Source organism: Eubalaena glacialis, chromosome 3 (genome assembly GCF_028564815.1).
Source record: "Eubalaena glacialis isolate mEubGla1 chromosome 3, mEubGla1.1.hap2.+ XY, whole genome shotgun sequence".
NCBI lineage: Eukaryota > Metazoa > Chordata > Mammalia > Artiodactyla > Balaenidae > Eubalaena > Eubalaena glacialis.
The window spans coordinates 17457012-17477021 of NC_083718.1; the positions used below are offsets into that span (position 1 = coordinate 17457012).

At 44.7% G+C, this 20010-nt stretch overlaps 1 protein-coding gene across 3 annotated transcripts in view; it reads left to right on the forward strand.

Moving 5' to 3' along the window:
- Positions 1-4319: 4319 nt before the first annotated feature.
- Positions 4320-20010, forward strand: part of TGFB2 (transforming growth factor beta 2) — a 79966-nt gene continuing 64275 nt past the window's right edge. For 2 of the 3 annotated variants that reach the window (XM_061185315.1, XM_061185316.1), the window contains exon 1: positions 4320-5328. In XM_061185315.1, the coding sequence (XP_061041298.1) occupies positions 4983-5328 (346 nt within the window). In that variant the 5' untranslated portion in view covers positions 4320-4982. Of the gene's footprint in view, positions 5329-19819; positions 19904-20010 lie in introns of all 3 variants that reach the window. The other variant, XM_061185317.1, reaches the window with a different exon arrangement.

Here is a 20010-nt window from a genome sequence, read left to right on the forward strand (position 1 = left end):
CAGAAACTTGCATAAAAATGCCTACAGAACATGAGACAAAAAGTGCTATGGACCAAACATTGTTTTTGAATTGTGGTATCAAAGATAAAATTACAAGTAAGAACTTAAAAGGCTTTTGGTATATTTTCACATTAAAGGGTTACTTTGCGTTTATCAAGTGTAACTATTGAGAGTAAAATGTAATCAATTACAGTAGCTCTGTATATTTCTTTTCCCCACCTCCTGGTTTTTGAGGCTTGAAACCATTGTGGAAAGCTTTCAAAATGGTTACAAATGAAGTTTTTCTTTCACCAGACTTAGGAAGGACCTATTACATTATAAACTCTTGTCTGTGATCCTTAGGGGTAAAACTCCGGGACAGGGATGAGTAGTTGTTTTGATATCAAGCATTTGTTCAGGCTCTTGTAGGACTTGCACATTAGTTAAGTGAATATACCCATTAATGAGCAGAGAAGGGCTAGTGGTGGAAACAGCTGTACCCTCTCCCACTGATCTGGAAAACAAAGAATTCCATTTGAGGGTGTTAAACTGGAATTTGGACTTAACTGGATTTTGATAATCATTTAGAGTTCTATTCACCAAAAGTGTATTTTCTTGCCCTTTCTTCCTACAATTAGTAGGGGGAAAATACCATAATGTTTAAAATAACAATGAGCATGAACTTATAGAAACTTCTAGGAGGCATAACCATGAAGCAAATTCTAATTAGCATCTTCCCTGGCTTTTTCATTCTATTTATATTGGAGAAAGAGCTGACAGAAATGAAGAAGTGAGAGGATACAAGAATGGTCGCTAACATTTAATGGGCATATATTAAGTGCCAGGTTGTGTTAGAAACTCTCTTGGTACCTTGTGTCATTTAATCCTCACAATAATTTTAACTTGTTGGTACTATGTGTTATCCCCATTTCATAGATGAAGAAACTAACACAAGTGTCTGAGTAACTTAGCCAGGATCACAAAGCCAGAAAGCGATGGATATTTGAACCCAAGAAAACTTGAGTCTGGAACCTGCCCCTTTTACCACTGTGCTCACCTGCCTCCTCGAGGTAATCAGGATGGTCTGTGTGGGTGAAATCCCCTTTTACCATATGGCTTTGGTAAACCAGGGGGACAGCTCCTGAAGTCTTACCTGTTGCATCTTCAAAGGATTGCTCACCTGAGAGGTAGAAAGGGGCGCCTCCTCTCCCGCTACACTCAAGTCACTCTCCTCAGCCACACCAGAAGAGTTTACCATCCCCTCCCCTGTCCTCGCTCTCTGGGCTTTGGGCAAATTAAAAGTAGCCTCTTATGAACAGGCCAGGAGTCTGAGGGGTTGTAAAGTAAGCAGTACGTGTTCATCAAACTAAATACCATGGACAAAAGTGTGTGTGTTTATGTTGGGAAGGGGGTTGTCAGAAGGATTTACGGCTTAGATTGCTTTCCTAGCAGTGATGGAGACGGACTTTTGCTGCTTTATCCACACTCTAATCTGAACCCACTTAACCTCAGGTACGTTTGTGTTTATATCTAGAAGGTAGTCTCCCTAATTTGAGGGGAGGCTGAGCCTATGTCCTTGGCGGAGCACGGTGCCTAAGGTAACCAGCCACCTTCCAAAGCCACATCTTCACTCAGTAGCTCCTGCTTTATGTCCTATAATTGCCCCACGTGCAGGAACAGTCACTTTTCCCCTTTGTGTATAGCTAGATTAATGCAGTTCTCAAACTCAACTCAAAAGGGATGACAACTTGGTGAAACTACTAGCCCCATAGCAGCACCTCTTGAGTATATTTTGCTTTGGCTATTGGAGTTGTAGCTGGTTGTCTTAACTGCTTTCAAGTTGCTTCAATTTGAAATTGACCTCCAGGAAAGGAACGTGCTAATGCTGATTTACACATAATTTTCAGAATTATTCAGAAGTTGGTTGGAACAATTCCTTTATTCCAGAGTTTTCTGATGTGTTTTCATAGGAAAAAATCCCATGTTCAAGGGAGTTCAGGATATGCTGGGTTAAAAGAGTTAAACAGTTTTATTTTCTGTAAGATTCTCAGAGCCTTTAACATGATGGAAACTGTGAATCTGTAAGAAGGCAAGAGAGTACCCAGTATCTCTCAAACTTAACTTCACCACACAATCCCTGTTTGTCAGACATATTCTGGTACCAGTGCTTCTTAGAAATACGTAGTGGATAAGAACATAGACAGTACATTCTGATTTTAAAATCCAGCTCTGCCTCTTACTATGGTCTTGAACAAGGTACTTAACCTCTCTGTACCGCAGTCTCCTCATCTGCAAAATAGAGATGATAATAATAATAATACCTACTTTAGAATGTTGTGAAGATTAAATGACCATATATATACATCTGTCGATCTGCCTCACATTACTAAGTGTAATATGTGTTAGCTACTGTTATTGTAACTATCCACCCCTCTATTTACTAATGATATAGGCCCCATACACATGGAAAGTGTAAATTCCAAAAGTTAGAGAAAGTTCCTTGTGACCTTTCTATAATAAAAGGAACATCTGAACTAGGGAATGATATAGTGGCTTTGAGTTTGGGGGAAAACTCAACAGAGTTTCCAGTTTAAATCATCTGTCTAGTCGGTATGGCTACCGTCATGATGAAATGAAAATGTTGACTTTGAGTAACTAAAGGTAAAAGAAAAGAAAAAGGGAAAAGTGAACAGGGGCAAGAATTATTTTTGTATTTATCTAATTTGGACTAGGTTGAAATAGAAAATGTCAAGTTATGAGTAGTATATAACAGCGACATCAAACACTTAAAATCCCAGCTTCCTGGATATATCCTGTGCAAGGAATGAAGTTGATTGCTAAAGTCTAGCTGGGGAAGAAGGTGAAGAGAAAGCCATGTCAAGAAGTGGCTTAGGCAGCAAATTAAGAAGATAGCCATTCATTCAAACAGTAAAATAAATATAATTCATTCTCCAGGTGCAAAAGAGAGAGCTCTGTTTTCAGCCGTTCACAGTCAAATGCAGAACTAGGCTGTAAACAACAAACCATAATAAAATAAGCTTTAGGATAGAGGTACCAGCACGATGCTCTGGAATCTCAGAAAATGATTCCACTAAAAAGCTAGGAGGTGGAGCTTGGATGACCTATCTCAGGGCTGGCCTGGCCCAGAGTCAACTGTTTGATGCTCATTTGCATGAGAGAGAGAGAAAGAGCGAGAGAGAGAGAGAGAGAGAGAGAGAGTGTGTGTGTGTGTGTGTGTGTGTGTACAATACAGGAGAGAAGACTTCCATTCTAGAGCAAGTGATCCCATCTGGGAGGCTGTGAGCGAGCCACACGAAGTAAAAATGGGAGGCTTGATCGCATGTCCTTCACCAGACGGGTCCAAAATGACTATATAAAGTAAATACCATAAATCACTGTTGTCAGGGCGCACACTCCACCTCCTCCCTCCCTTCCCCACAGCCGTCCTCATTTCCACACCCCCTCAACGGTTCAGGGAGAGCTCGTGGTCTAAGTAAACGAGAGGACTTCTGACTGTAATCCTAGCACGTCACTTTGTTGAAGGCAAACACGTGGTTCAGAGAGAACTTATAAATCTCTCCTCCCAGGCAGGATCGTGATGTTATCTGCTGGCAGCAGAAGGTACGCTCCGAGGGGAGCTCCAGAAGCTCCCGACCAGAGAGAGAGAGAGGGAGGGAGAGAAAGGCAGGCAGAGGCAGCCGGAGAGATACAGAGAGACCGAGAGAGAGGCAGAGAGAGAGACACACAGGGAAGAGCGAGAGCGCAAGTGAAGGAGGCCTGGCGAGAGGGATGGAGAACCTAGGATAACGGTCTAGGGAGCCATTCGGGGGCAAACCGAGGGGCTGCCTGGCCGCAGAAAGGAGAAAGGAGAGGCTCTACTGCAGGCTGCCAAGTGCCTACTACCCTCAGCGAGAAAGCCCAAGTGGGAGAGAAACCAGGAGTGGGTGGGCAAGGGTGGGAGTCCAAGGGAACCCCGTCGCAACCCCCTAGGAATAAAACTCCCCTGTCGGCGCGTCCCGGGGCTGCCGCTGCGGTCCGCGGGGGGCGAAAGCCACGGCGGCGGCCGCCGCTCGTCTGTTGCCGGGTTGGCGTTTGGAGCGAGAGGAGAAGGAGGAGCGGAAGGAGGGAGCTGGAGGCCGGACGCGTTCGCCAGCGGCGGCGGCGGCGGCAACGTGGAGTGACCGGGCGGGTCGGCGCGCCGGCCGGGGTGTCGGCCCCCGCGCGCAGCTCCGGGAGCAGGATCCTCGCCGCCTCCCTCCGCGGCCTCGGCGGCCCCCGCCGGGCCCGGCCGAGCCCCGGGCGCAGCGCGAAGCGCTCCCGCCTCCCCGCCGCGGGCCGGGCTCGCTCCCAGCGCGCGCACACGGGCGCGCGCGCGCACACTCACACACACACTCACACACGTGTGCGCTCCTCCGCTCCGGAGCTGCTGCTGCTCCTGCTCTCAGCGCCGTAGTGGAAGGCAGGGCCGCGCCGCTCCTTCTTTAAATATATAAATTGGAGCCGGCCGGCCTCGGCCGCCCCCCTGACAGCGCTGCCCGCGCCCCTCCCGCCGGCGCGCCCGCTGCCAGCCCCGGGACCTTTTCATCTCTTCCCTTTTGGCCGGAGGAGCCGAGTTCGGATCCGCCACTCCGCACCCGAAACTGACACACTGAACTCCGTTTCCTCCTCCTCAATTTATTTCTGCCTAATAGCCACTCGTCTCTTTTTTTCCCCCCCATCTCGTCGCTCCAAGAAAACTTTTGCTGCCTCCCCCAAGTGAAGCTTCCCCCTTGCCCGTCGTGTATTAATATTTCCACTTGGGGAACGACTTGCCTTTTCTTTTTAAAGGAATTCAAGCAAGATAGCTTTTTCTCTCGGACATTGACTCCCGATTGTTTGCAAAAGTTTCGCATTTAAAAAAAAAAAAATCTACCTGATCTGTACTTTGAGAGTTGTTGGTTTCTTTTTAGTTTTCTTACTTTTTTACTTTTTAAAAAAATTTTTTTTCCACCTTAAAAAAAAAAATGCACTACTGTGTGCTGAGCGCTTTCCTGCTTCTGCATCTGGTCGCGGTCGCGCTCAGCCTGTCTACCTGCAGCACGCTCGACATGGACCAGTTCATGCGCAAGAGGATCGAGGCGATCCGCGGACAGATCCTGAGCAAGCTGAAACTCACCAGCCCCCCAGAAGACTACCCCGAACCCGAGGAGGTCCCCCCGGAGGTGATTTCCATCTACAACAGCACAAGGGACTTGCTCCAGGAGAAGGCGAGCCGGAGGGCGGCCGCCTGCGAGCGCGAGCGGAGCGACGAGGAGTACTACGCCAAGGAGGTTTACAAAATAGACATGCCGCCCTTCTTCCCCTCGGAAAGTAAGTACCGCTCCCCGCTTCCACTCCCCGGGGCTTAGCGCTGCCCGAGGCTTCCAGAACCGCAGCCACTCCAGGGATCGCCCTGCCCTCTCCGGGTCCCAGCTCGCTCCTTCCCCTGCTCCTGTCCTCCGTCCCACCCACCTCCTTGCCAGTTGTGTGCTTGAGGACGTTAGGCTTTAAAACGTGGACTTGCGACTTTTAATTTTCTCCATTTCTCCCTTCCCCCAACGCCCCCGTCTTTTATAAGGCGTTTTTCTCTTTTTTTCTCTTCCCTGGAATTCTCGACTCGGCCACCGGCTAGGAGTCAGCCCTCCTCTGTCAAACTTGGAGGCGCTCCCTGGGGCCGCGTTAAACCGGGAAACCTTGGTGGGTTTGTTTTCTTTGCTCCGATTGGCCTGAAGCCCGCCGAACTGGTGCACGAGGGGTTAAAAAAAAAAAAAAAGTGGCTCAAAACTAGCCTCTCCGGAAGGCGCCCCTTTCCGTGCCGACCTATCAGCTGATTCCCCAAGCCTTCCCTATTGTCTCTAACTCCCCGAAAAATGTCAGCATCGCCAAGACAAAACCCGATCTGGAGACCCCTCCAAAAAGCTACCTCCAACCCCTCAATTCTTGAAGCTACTGCCTCGGCGAGGTGTTTACATTCCCCCCAAGGCGAGATCTTGTAACCACGTCCCCTTTTGATTTCACCTGGAATGGTAGAAAGGACAGCTTCGTTGCTGACTACGTTTAAAAGGGATTTTCCTTCACGTTATTTTTTTCAGAATTCACTCAAACCTGCCTTCTTAAAATCGCCGGTGTAGCAGATCCTTTTTCTTATGCGTTTATCGTTTATCTTTCTCACTCTTGAGCCCGGTGTTCCCTGCCCTTTCATAGGCTTCCTGCAGTCACTTCGTTGCATTCCTAAATCTCAGCGTATTAGACAGCCGATTTTTTTTTTTTTTTAAACTGGCTTCTCTGAGGGCAGTGTCCTCAAAACCAGCTGGCATACAGTAGCAACGGGAGTGAATGATTTATTGTTAGGAGTTCTTTGAGGGGAAGGGAAGAGGGCAGTTAGCTTAGAATGATTTCCAAGTTCTTTAAAAAAAGGAAAGAAGAAGAAGCATATATTGATGCCTGAGAGGGTTAAATACCAGGAAGAAGAAAAAGAAAAAAAAAGAGCTCCAACATTTGCCTATTCCAAATCCCAAGTCGTACACTTTTCATTGGTTGCCCATCTCTCTCCTCCCCTTTCCATGCCCTATATACTCCCTGGCTGCCTTCACAACGTCTCTGTGTCTTGCCTACAGAGATAATATGGCCATCTTGGTAATTTTATCCTAGAGGTTCTAATTGCAGGGTGGTGCTTTTCTTTTTGAATATTTATATTTAGTTTGACAAGTCGTAGTTCCGGCACTTGCCATGCCTTGTATTTGATGGTCTCAGATTGTCAGCTGAAGTATCCAACCCCAGGCTTCCTGGCGACCTCTGTTTTGCTGCAGCATCATCTCTTCTTGTTTAAGAGCAGAGCTGAAGCAGGAGATCCTGGCAAGCGGGATGATTTTATTATTGTAATTACATCACCATCCACAACAGTGGTGATAAATACACTCCACCCTGGTGATTCCCCCCCGGGGAGTGAAGGAAAGCTTTCTACCTGGGGTGGAGCCAAGGAGATAATTAGGAAAGAAAGTTCATTGTAATTAGTCCAAAATCATTGAGACCCAACAGGGAGTTGAGTCAGTTTGCTTTCTCTAGCACGTGCAACCGTTCTACTGGAATTTGGGCAGGCGGGGCAGTTATGTTATGTAGAACCAGAACAAGCCAAGCCTTCAATGTTTACCTGCAACAGCTCTCATGAATTGCTGGCACTTTCATAACAGAGAGGGGGTCTGATCCCTTCATGAGATAGGTGTGGAGAGAGCAAATTACCCAAGAGGGTGTTCATTCTTTGTTCTTTCAAGCACTCTTCAGTCTAAAGAACTGAGGTGATCCCATGCAAGATTATCATCATCACCAAATTGGAAAAAATTCTCAAATTATTAGGGTTTCAGAGGTTGGCATCTCAGGTGGGTGTGTGGATTCCCTTCTGCTTCCTCTCCCAGCTACCAAAGAAATGAAAGCCTCTGATCAGTGCAGGGTAAAATATAAACTATCAGTCTTCCTACAAAGAGTACAGGCTTCTTAAAGCCTTAAAGGAAGTTTAGGAGCAGAAAGCCTTATTAATAGCAGATTTGACACCACTGTGCTAGGACTGTGGATAATTTTATAGAAAGTAGGTTAACTGATTTTCCAGTACTTTCTAGTTATACTGGAATATAATGAACCCTTCCAAAAAAAAGGAAGAAAAGAAAAAAAAAATCACTCCACCATATTTTAAAGGGCAAACTGAAAGGACAGCATTGGCTTATATACCAGCTTTCCCCCTTTAGGACCTTTCCACCTAACTTTTAACTCGGTCCTCCCTGAAGCGATGGTGGGGAGGAAGTGTGCCTGTCATTTCTTGAAGGGAATCCGCAGCGGGTCATAAGCCCCAGAGATGAAGGCATGGGAAAGATCACTGGTTCATTTTTTACCACCAACTTATTAGCGTTCAGGGAGTGACTTCAGCTCAAATATTACAAATATGTTCTAATCATACTCAACGAGCTATATATCATTACAGATTGTTGGTAGCCCTTTGCAGGACATTTTATACAGTTCAGACGAAATGTTTTTAGCAATGCTGAGTTTTAAAAGTAAAAATATAAGAGATATTGTATATGCCTTCAGGCATATTTTGTCTTAAATATTATCCTTGGCCCAGCGTACTATATAAATACAGTAAATATGAATAGAACTGGCCAGGTGCCAATCTCCTAGGATGAATTTTAGTCAAGAAGGTATTTATGGGATATAAATAATACTGTGTCAACATTTGAAGAAGGGATCTGATTAGTTTTGAATTTATTCGTATTGATCTTTTCACATGCTGTTAGTTTAAGGCTCAAAGTGGAGTTATGCTAAGGTTTACCCATACTTTACCCAGTGGGAATTAGTGGACTTCTCGTCCTTTTGACAATCCACTTGAACTTCAAGCACATCTATTCAAAAGACACTGTACAGGGCTTTAGAAATTTAGAAAGAGTGATTCCACATAACAGAGTAAGAATCCAAATGATTAACAATTAAAATATGTAGACCCTTTGACAGTCAAAAAAAAAAAAAAAAAAGGAAGAGACAAAAAGTTTTATTTTCTTTCTTTCCCCTCTCTTTTCCATGTAACAGATCAGGCACGTGTTGTGGTTCTAACTGCGGTGATTTTGGTCCCTTCCCCCGCCCACACCCTCAGGGAACATTTGGCAATGTCTGGAGACATTCTGGGTTGTCATGACTGGGAGTGGAAGGGCCAGGGATGTTGCTCAGCATTCTAGAATGCACAGGAAAGGTCCCTTTTCCACCCGCCACCCCCATACATCAAAGAATTATCCAGCTCCAAATGTCAGTAATCCCCACGTGGAGAAAGCCGGTCACCCTGGGATTTATTTGCAGTTGCTGAATTCTGCTAGTGGTACCATTTCCAAAGTAATAATCTGAAAGTAAAACATCTTTATCATCAAAAGGACATTAACATGGAATAGAAAGATAATCAGAAAGTTTTCTTAAGCAAGTGGGACTATGAATTTGACTCTTTGGTATGGTGTATACTTTATTATTATGATCTTAAAGGGCCTAAATTAGAGGCATCAAAAGTTCCCATTCATTTAGCCTAAGTAAGGGTGTCGCTCCACCCATCTGTAACTTCAGTCAGCAGCAATGTGATGTTAGTCAGGACAGAGAAAAAAGAAGTGAGGGATTATCGTGGATTTTCCTTGCAAGGAAAATAAGCAGCTCATGTTAAGGAAGAGTGGAATCTCCAAGCTCGGCAATGGAAGAAAGTAAATAATCATGTCGGTTTATTCTATCATATTGAATTAGATAAACTAAAATATACAGCCTGAGACATTACGGTGAGGTTTCCTTTGTAATTGTTTCACATAAATGCTAAACATTTAATACCAAGCAATCTCTTTTTCTATTTCCCCTGTAATTTTCCAAGTGAAATTGAGGAAGATAGAAAGAATACCAATAGCACTATGGTTTGGGGGGCATGCAACTTAACATTCTATTCATGGATATATCTTTCTGTGTACACATTGCTGGACTATCAGCCAATTGCCCGATGAAGGAAAATATTAGCAGTTGCTGGAACATAGTACTATTTTTGCTTGATGTTCAGGGATTTTTTTTTTTCTGTTTCTTAAATTGAACTATAGTTGATTTACAATATTGTGTTAGTTTCAGGTATACAGCAAAGTGATAGGGATTTTATTTTTCAGATTCTCTGTGGATGTGTGAGAAAGAGAGACACAGAGAGAGAGAGAGAGAGAGAGAGACAGAGAGAGAGAGAGAGAGAGAGAGAGACAGAGAGGGATTCTCTGTGGATGTGTGAGAAAAAGGGACAGAGAGAGAGACAGACTTGAACCCCTTCCCTAGACTTCCCCAATGATTGAGTTATTAATACACAGCAGACCCAACTTTAATTCCCCCACTTGTATTGCATCATTGCTTGTACTAACTCTAGTGCCTAATTGTGGTCTCATTTAACTTTAGGCTACATTCTCTTCCAGGATTTTCTCTCTTTTCTTTCTTTTACTTTTCAAAGTCTAGGAAAACTCCTCAAAGAGATATACTGGTTATAACTGAAGCAGTTGGGCCGTCTTTGTTGCCAAGGGAGGCCGGTCTCCTCTCCTGAGGAGTCCCCACTGGATGGAGGCTGGGCTTTGTGAAGCTGGAGGGGTAGATGGGGACCAGCTGACCTGGCAGAGGCTCCGGGGGCCTTCTGTGTCTCCACAGCGACCCCTGGGGTCTACTCAAGGAGCTGCACTTTTTGAACGATGCCTTCTCCCTGGTGAAGAGATGCTGATGTAACCCAGTCACAGCATCTTTCATACAAAAAAGATATGAAAGAATGACAGATCCTATTTCCTAGAGGAAACTGAGATGTGAGAAAAGGGCTAATGACTCACTGTTGATCCCATATCAAATCTGGGTTAGAACAAAGGAGGTCACTGACTCCTAGGCCTTTGCCCAGAGATTACAACACACTTCAAGCTGCATTTTTAGAAGGGTAGGGAAAGTAGAGTGGAAGAGCCTGGCCCTGGGAGAGACGTACAAGCTGACCACCGAGGTGGGATTCTGGGGGGACTCCTCCCTCCCCGCCGCCACCCCCAGCCCTTTACAGGTTCAGTATTAAGGTGAGCCAGGAGCAAAGAGCCTGCAGGGAAGAGCTCTGGAAACAGCCCTGTCAGCTCTCTTGATGTAGCATTTCCGGTCCTGAGGGATCCTGGAGAGAGGATGTGGATTTACCAGATGTGCTTGCTCTCCTTAGGCAGCCCGACTGCCGAAGGGTGGATCCACTTTGCAGATTCTGAACAGCTTGATGAAATGTGCCTCTGGCTGAGATAAACAAACGTTTCCATTGTCATTTTGAAACCATATGGTGTGCTTTGGGTTTTTAATAGTCTTTAAACAAAGATACTTTTTAACCTAGGAATTCAATGTTCTCCAGGTAGTTTCAATTTAATCACATGCTAGGGATTCTCTGATGGGTTTGTTTAGACTGAAAAGCTTGTTTCCATCCTGTGTTTGGGAGAAATTCGCCTCATGCTGCAGTCACAAGTGGGTTTTGGTGGTTGTCATTGGCTTTGTTTCTTTTCTAACCTCTGATAGGTTAGAACTACACTGCACTGTGACCACCACCCTGCTTCCGGATTGGCTTGGTGGCCTTGACTCTGCATCAGCGCTCCCCCTTGACCTCTTCCCCACAGGCTCTAAATTGCCTTCTTGTTCTCCTCTCTTCTGGAATATCTGTCTGTAGGGTGGTGAACTTCATTCAACCATGGCTCCGTTTCTTCACTTGTAAAGATGAAGAAGATGCTGGCTTCCTAGGGTTGCAAAGGACTGACCATGACCTGTGTAAAGAAGTCCTGAGCTCTGCTTCTGGCACTCAGTAGACCTTCTTTGCATGCCAGCTATTAACCATTGATTCTCAGACACCATTGATTTTAAGGTGCACTGTTATTTTATGTGCCACAAAGAAAGAAATATCAGTGACAATTGACTATAACGTGCCATTGATTATGAGATATTAAAACGAGATATTTTAGAGACATTCCAGTATGATTAAAAGTGATGCTCTGGGGACCACTCCCACCAGCCCGGGATGTCTCGGGACCAACATCTCATTCATTTCCTAGTAAGTTCCACTCAGTGGATCTGTTTCCCTGGCTCACTCGGATTGGTCCTTAGGTGACCTTTGCCACCTAAGGGGCTGGGAACACAGACTGGCAGGGCTGGTAATCCAGCATGCCCAGCACTATCTAATCCTCATATAGGGAGGCCTTGAGAATTTAGGCTTCGTAGGTAAGATCTCAGATGTCTTAGATAATATCCAAGACCTTTCAGGGTCAGGCCCCTCCTCCTTGCTCAGCAGCCCCCCAACTAAATCCCCCCAAGAAAACTACACTCCAGCCAGATCACCCTCTTTGCCTTTACCCAAATGGGCCCTTTATTTCTGTGCCTCCAGCCCTTTGTTTATGTCATTTCTTCCACTTAGAGATCCATCTTTTAACACCTTTAAATGTCCTTCGAGGTTTAGTTAGTACCATCTCCTTATGAAACCTTCGTTGATATTCTTTGTCCTATTTAAGTGGCTCTTCCTCTGCACTCTCACAAGACTGACATTCATCTCTATCTCAGCCTCTTTTCTTTTGCTGTAGGTAAAATCTAGCTGTGTCCTGACCTGTCTTCTTCATCGGTTTGTAAACTGCCTCAGAATAGGAACCCACTCTGACTTAACTCTGTTCTTACAGCACGTTGTTGTTGCTCAGTCAATGCTTAATAAAGGAATGAGCGTTTCCCTTTAGAGAATAAGATTGAGTTACCAGAAGAAGGATCAAGAGTTCTAAGCATTAGGACCGGGAGATACGGAGAGACAGAAATCTACTCACCTCCGTTACTGGGGACAATGTTCTTGATGGATCTTGTCCCTGTGCTGAAGGCAACACAGGCTTCTCAGAACCATTCATTTCCTGTTTCCAGTTTTGCAGATAAAAATGAAAATGATGGCGATAATGATGATGATGAAAGCAAGCTAACCCTTATCGGGTATATACTACGTGCCAAGCATAGTTTTAAATATTTTACATGTGTGCACTTATTTCACACTCAAAAGTGACCCTATACGGTCCAGACTGGTATTTTCCCTGTGACATATGAGGACATGGCTATAACTATTTCTATCAGCGATGTCTTCCTAGAAGTCAGACTTTTAGGGACCACAAGTAATAGAGGCCCCAAATAGAGACCAGGAAATGGAGAGCATGACTTTTCCTGCCCTCTTGCAAAATGATACAGTCCCTCCATGAAAGGGTGGTGACTCTCCTCACCTGGCAGGAATTACATTCATAGAAGCTCTACATTCTTTCCCTCCAGAAGGAAATATACTTCTGAAGCCTTCCCTACCACCCTGGGTCTCTCTTCTTGCCTCTAACACAGTCTTCCACTTTTATCTCTGCACTTGGTTGATACAAAAATTGTGATTTCTCAAGTCTCCTGGTCTTGATCTTGAACTGCAACCATTTTCTTCACAAAATGTTTATAAATTTGATTGATAGGTGATTCGTCTTGTCTCTCGCAGAAAATTAATTTATTGAGGAAGGCAGGATGGTGTTGTACAGTGAGCACAGACTTGAGAGCCAGACAGCCCCAAGAAGTAAAAGAAAGAGAATAAATAAAAGGGAATTGCACCAGAGGAATCTCAGAGGCTGAAAGGGAAGAGGGAGCATCAAAGACAAGAAGTCCTACCCCAGGCCAATGGCAGTTGTTAAAATGTGGTCTTGTTTGGGTTAGCAACTTGGCTGTCTCAGTGCAAGTTATTAAATCTGCCTCGTTGACATTTAAGTTGCTTCCTGCTGAATTCAGATCTTAGCTCTGCCATCACTGGCTTGGTGACCAGGCGGAAGCCCCTGCACTTAAGCTGATCTCAGTTTGTTCACTTGTAACGGTGAAGAAGATGATATCTGCCCCCTAGGGTTGTAGAGGATGGATGATGACATGCAAAGAAAGGCCAAGTGCAGCTGCTTCTGGCACTTAATAGGCTTGCTTTACGCGGCAGCTATCATTCACTGAATCTCAAACGCTACTGATTTTACAGTGCACCATTATTTTATATGCCACTTAAAAAGAAATATCATTGCCACTTAATTGTAACGTGCCATTGATTCTAAGAGGGCATCAGGATTTTAGAAGTATGAAAATATGAAAAATATGCAAAATCAGTGAAGTCACATAAATGTTTGTGGATTGGGAGAATAGCGGTCCACGTGCATGTAGCAGAGTGCTATGTCCTAGAAGCACATCGAAAATAAAATTAAGTGGGAGCATGATATCTGCCCTCAGAAAACGTTTCTATTTAGTAAACTTTAAGAGCCTCCGACTGGAAATCGCCACCTCTGGCACCAGAAGCAGGAGGTCCGCATCATGGATTCCTCCCAGCTGGAGTGTCTTGCTGTGCATGCTCAGTGCATTAATATCCAGTTTTGATTTTTTTTTGTTTTGTTTTGACATCTCAAGATGTTACCAGTTGTTTCAAAGGGCCTTTACATTTCTAGGGAAAAAATGTTTAAAATTATTTTAACGGCTCTCTCTGAGTACACGTATGAGTCACATAGCACTCACCTCTTTATCTTTCTGGGCCTTAAAGGCTGAAATCCAACAGAGGATGGGGGGAGGGTATTGCTCAGAAAAGGCTAACACGCAGAAGGGACTTGTGGGCAACGTGCCTCTGGGCTGACGCGGCCCCTCCTCCCAGGCCCCCTGTCTCACCCGCTCCCCTGGGGAGAGGCTCTGTTGAGAAGGAAGCCAGGACGTTTGGACCTCCCTGCATCTCCATGACCAGGCACCAGCCACAGCAGTTTCTTCACTGTCAGGCGACTCATTTAAAAACAGAACTTTAGCATCAAAATGCCATTAGGGGGTAGAAGTCTCCCAGAGGAGGATGGGTGGGAGGAAGGGCAGAGGGTAGTGAGGAGTCACCACAAAGGGTTTGAGGAGGAAATGAAAACTTAGGAGGTGATGTCAGAGAGGGGAGGCCGTACTCGGCCCAGGGTAGCTGTTAGCAGAGCAAAACGCTCTCTGCGTGGGGTAGCATCCTGGCTTTCCTGGAGCTACCGAGTAAAACCACTTCGTTGGTATGAGAAGACGTTGCCGTCCAGGAGGAATCGAGTTTACTGGATTTAGCGTCTGTTAGAAGGAGGGAAGGCCTGCTGGTGCCCAGAAAGCTCTTCTGTGTGGACCAGCCCCCATCCCTTCATTCTCAAAAATGAGCCCTTGGATTTGGTTCTGCCTGATAAGTCAAAAATGTGGGGCTTAGATGTTCCTTTAATCACAACAACTTGAGGAACTTAAAGCAAATGGAAAATGCTTTCTGGATGTTACAAAGCCCAGACCTTCTGAAAATAGTTCAAATGCATTTCCAACCTCCCCAGGCAGCTGTTTGCTCTCACACTGGCATATTGCACACATCTCTGTCCACAGAGAGACTGCCACTCTCCCTTCGGGCCTTCCTCGCGGCCTCCATGTCAGTAATTAGGAAGCAGGACGTTCCTAAGGGAGAGACATGGTGATTCTGAAAGGAGAGTCATGGGGCAGCTGTTGGAGAGTAAGGCTGCTTTTTTGGAGATGTTTGTTTCAGGAAGTGCTGTAGCATCTTTTCAGTCTCAAGGAAGAAAAAGAAAAATGTTGTGACTTTGACCTTGGCGCTCCGTTCCTTTGGCTTTTGCTATCTAACCCACACCACACTGACAAATACCACATCTGTCTTGACAAGCTAGTTCACAAATGACTGCTCATTCATAACTTTAGACTGTTGTAAGAATCCTTATTTGTTACTTCAGCTTGTGAGCGAGAATGCACAGTTCGGTTTTGAGAAAGACATTGAAACGATCAGAAGTCCACTGGTCTTTGCAGATCTCAGGGGAAGCACTATCTAAAAGAGAAGACCATATTTTTTAATGCATTTTAAGAGCGCTAAAATATATTATTGCCCATAAATGGGAATTTTCTGGGAAAGGTAATTTTTAAGTTTTGGAGTCACTTCAGCATTGGGAATTCAGCACTTCTTAGATCAAATTCATCAGGGATTATTCTCTCTAGACCACACGTAGCAGTCACTTTGTCATTCCTTCCACTGGGGGGTTTTATTCTTATAGGGTCATTTATTTCCCTATCCATTGACTTAATCTCATTTTCACTCTGCTTTGACAACTTAATGACCATGCCATTGAAGTTGTTTCTTCTTGCTTTATAATAAACTCCTATAACTCAGTTGCTGGCTGAGACAGGCCAAAAAGGGGGCTGGCAAAAGGGGGCGGGGAAGGTGGATGACTTATTCTGATTCGACTTTAGAAGGAGAAAAGAAGAGGAAAATCACAGACTGAGGACATTTCTTTGTAGAAGATGGGTGATTTGGTAAAGGAACTGCCCACTTGGAGGTCTGTCAGGGTTTTCTGTTGGGGAAGTGTTTCTACATCCAAGTTCACACCTTAGCATCTGGGGCTCTGGAAGTTAAGGAGAGAGAAACAGAGGTAGGAGCTTTTACCTGGAAGTAGCCAGGCAGAACCAAAGGAGAATTAATTATGGCTGTCACCTCAGGTTCTAAGGCAGCAGTTCTCAGCCTTAGATATGTCTATTACACAGTCATTTTGATCTGAATAGTAGCTTAGTCATTCATTTGTACCTCCCCGGAGTATCAAGCCTTAGGTTGTTAAGTGTGTTAGTAGAGTTCACTGGTCACATCTGTGAACCCACTCCTAAGCGGCCGTTGTTTCACCTACTCAACTTTTGCTTTTCTCCTCCATGGAATTAGGTGGCAGGTGCTGGTTTGTCTTGTAGAGAGAAATATTTCAGAAGAATTCCACTGTCAGAAAACATCACCATCAATAATGAAACTATGTGTATAAGGTCATGTCTAATTTCATTCATTCTTTGGCAATTGTACCAGGATTCTAGAAAGAGGGTCTTGAGCCAAGCTGACCCCGAGTCATTAGACACTGGGGCTCAGCGGTTTGCCCTTTCTCGTAACATTTACTGGGGATTCTCTAAGTGGAGTAGAAACTCACTGTCGTCTACTGCTGGGAGGAAATGACAGTACCCACTTGCGGAATTGCTGTTATCGGAGAGATGTTTGCGTGGAGGATGTTTGGGTGGAGGGCTGGGGAGGGGTTGAGGGGGAGGACTAATTTGATGTGGAGTTTACTGCAGCATTTTTAATGACATTTAATTCTGCTTAAGATATCATTGCGTTAAGAATGGCTTTCTCTCTGACTGAGAGACGCTTCCACGCTACATAAAACCATTACCCAGAACAGACAACTCTTAGGAGAGAACAGTTTCTCTGTGATCCACCTGGTTGGGTTGTGTTGAGGTCAAACGAGCTTTTTGTAAAAGGCCTTTCTAACCTCTAAGTCACAAAAGCCTACACCAGTGCTTCTTGAATTTTACCAAGCAAAAGAATCACCTGGAGTGCTATGTGCGGATTCCCAAACCTTTGCCTGCTACCCTCCATCCAGATTATTATTCAGTAGTTTTTGTTTGTTTGTTTTGTTTTTCTTGGCCGCGCTGCGCTGCTTGCGGGACCTTAGTTCCCCGACCAGGGATTGAACCCGGGCCCTCGGCGGTGAGAGCGCGGAGTCCTAACCACTGGACCGCCAGGGAATTCCCAAGATTATTATCCAGTGGTTTTGAGGTGAGCTCCAGATAACTGCCTCTTGACAAGAAGGCCAGGTGATTCCCAAGCAGGTAGTTCAGAACCTCACTCTGGAAACACTGTGTATTTGGGTTTTGTTGCTTTATTTCTTAGCTGTGTCATCACAGGCAAAAATGAGTCCCAACACTTTTATAGTTAGCTTCATTGTTTCTTAGTTATTTTGTAAATGACCCATGCAAAATTTAAATTCCAGGACTGTTTTTCTCTTTTGACTTATGTGAGCCATACGAGTACCCCATTATTCATGACTGAGTGCCCAGGTAATTCTAAAAATTTTTATTTCTCTAGGACTATTCATGTCTCAGATTTTTCATAGGGTTCCATCTTTTAAAAAGCATTTCACATGGACGCCAAACCTTACTGATCTGAAAAAGTTTATGCATACCACAGTGCCACTTCAAACACATAGATGTTGAAAGTTGATTTTTACGAAAACTAACAGTTACTTTCTTTGGCCTAAATCATCCCTATTCGCATCATTTATCTCTCCATCCAGTTCATGGGCTTAACTTCAGAGGCACTGGATCAGCACCAGAGCAGCCTGTTCTTTGGCCCTGCTTAAAAACAAACCAAACAAACAAACAAACAAACAGAAAAAGGAAGGGGAGGAAAGAAAGCATTTTAATGCTGTAGCTTGATGGCGGAGAGAGAGTAAACCAAAGGTGCATACTTGAGGACTGCAAGTTGGAAACGACAAATGATGGCAGTTAGCTTGCCTTGTTTCCCCACAGACTTCGTTTGACCCCGGTGACCTGGGGCGATTTCAGGGATCTGGATTCCGGTAATAGAAGCATCCCTCTTTGGCACCACAACACCCACTGGCCTGAAGAAGGTGCTGTTTCCCAGGAAAAGGAGTGAAATCCCCCCAAGAAATGCACAGGGCCCTAGTCTGAAGAGAAAGCATTGCTAACTAAGCGATGCTTTTTGCGTACCCTGCCTGTCTCTGGTTCCGTTCCTTGAGATTTTTATTGAAGATAACTTTCAGCATCTCTTTTTAGAGGTCAGATCTGAATGAGAAGACGTTGTGTGCCTTGCTGATCTTGTGACAAACAGTTTATACCCAGTCTGTAGCTTCCTGTCTTTGCTGACGGGTGATGTGAGGGAATTTTCTCTCTGTGAGGCTGTGGAGAGGGCTCTAAAAATAAACAACATGGTTGCTTATTGGTGAGAACATGTGTGAGCAGATGTCAGCTGGTAACAGCATATGGTGGCAACATGATAGCAGCGTGTTACCAAGACCTGGGTGTTGGGCCTTCGTCTTCCAGGCCATTCAGGCCATGCAGGTCCCACATCTCAATTAAAGAGGGTTTTGACTGGAAGGTGGAATCCACACAAGTGTGAATATAGGTCCCTGGGGTCTTGTTAGTGGGCTGAATGTTGGAGATGGTAAGCTACAGGGCATGGAAAAAGTCTTCCTTATCTGTTTTAAAATTGAGAGATAAAAGTACAAATCTGGCAAAAAAAAAAAAAGGGGGGGTGGTGGGGTGCGTATGGGGTGGGAGGGAATCCACAAGACCTTTTTGTCTTTTGTCCAAAGAAGTTTTCAAGTCAGGTATAAATAGTGGCCATGCTACTTCTAGAAGACATGCCCTAGGTGAATGGAAGGTGCATGGATTTTAAATTGGTGTAAGGAGCTGGGAAAGAAGTATATTCATGCAGACCTAGAAGGCCGTCAGGGGTTTATCTATCAAATAAGTTAGATAACTAATATTATTACATCCCTTGAGCACCTTTTATTTCTCAGTTTCTTTTAAATATCTCACTTCAGTCTTTCAAAAACCCTCAAGGATAGCATGATGTCAGTTTCATTTTATAGCAGCAGAGGCTTGGGTGCATCAAGGCGCTTTTCCAGAGATTCCCAGGAAACTAATGACAGAGCAGGGTGTCCATCTACATCTTCTCATGCAAAAATCTGATATTTATTATCGACTCTATCACAGATAGGATAGCCTTTGAACACTCAGCAATGTTTTTAGCTGGAGGTATTTTTTGGTGTATTTTCGTTTACAAGAATATGGTGGGAAATATACAAGATCTAGTTGCTACCTTTACTTTAAAAGAAGCAAAGTTCCGAATTTCAGGATGTCAGAACTATCACGGAAGATATTTTAATGCATTCCAAGGAGCCCTAGATTTTTAAACTGCAGCTAAGCAGCCCCAAAGCAATAGACACTTGAATTTTTGATCACCAGAGAAGGAGCTTTCCTGTGCGGGTTAGAAATGATGACAGGTGGTTTTAAGAAAACTGAAATCGAGGCCAACCAAACAGAAATCAGAGTTTTACTCTTAATAGGGAGTCTGTCTTTTGTCAAAGAGGTCAAGGCCTTTCTTATTCATCTTTAATGTAAGTCAAGGTATTTATTTTAACCATTTCAGTATATAAATTGTACATTGCTATTTTAACGCTAGAATGTGTTAAAGGGAACGCTGGATTCAGGAGCCTGACCGCTGGTTAAGGGATGCCGAAAGATCTGGGACGAGAATCCACAATCCCCCAGAGATCCCTCCTGCCTAGTCCCCTGGCCCTGAGTAGGGGGGACCTTCTATTTCTGGGGGAATGATAAGTACGTTCATTGAGTCCCTCTTCTGTGTTGAATCTTTGTATAGCTCTGTACGAGGCTTCTCCTCAGTAAAATAGCTAATGACTGTACTTTTTAAAACTCCTAGCTGTCTGCCCAGTTGTTACAACACCCTCTGGCTCAGTGGGCAGCTTGTGCTCCAGACAGCCCCAGGTGCTCTGTGGGTACCTTGGTGAGTACACTCGTCTGCTTTATATACCTCATTTGCCGTAGTGATAGCCGGCCCGTCTGTAGTGTCTGCCTCCTGGGGGGAACTTGTCAGAGGCCAAATAGAATTCT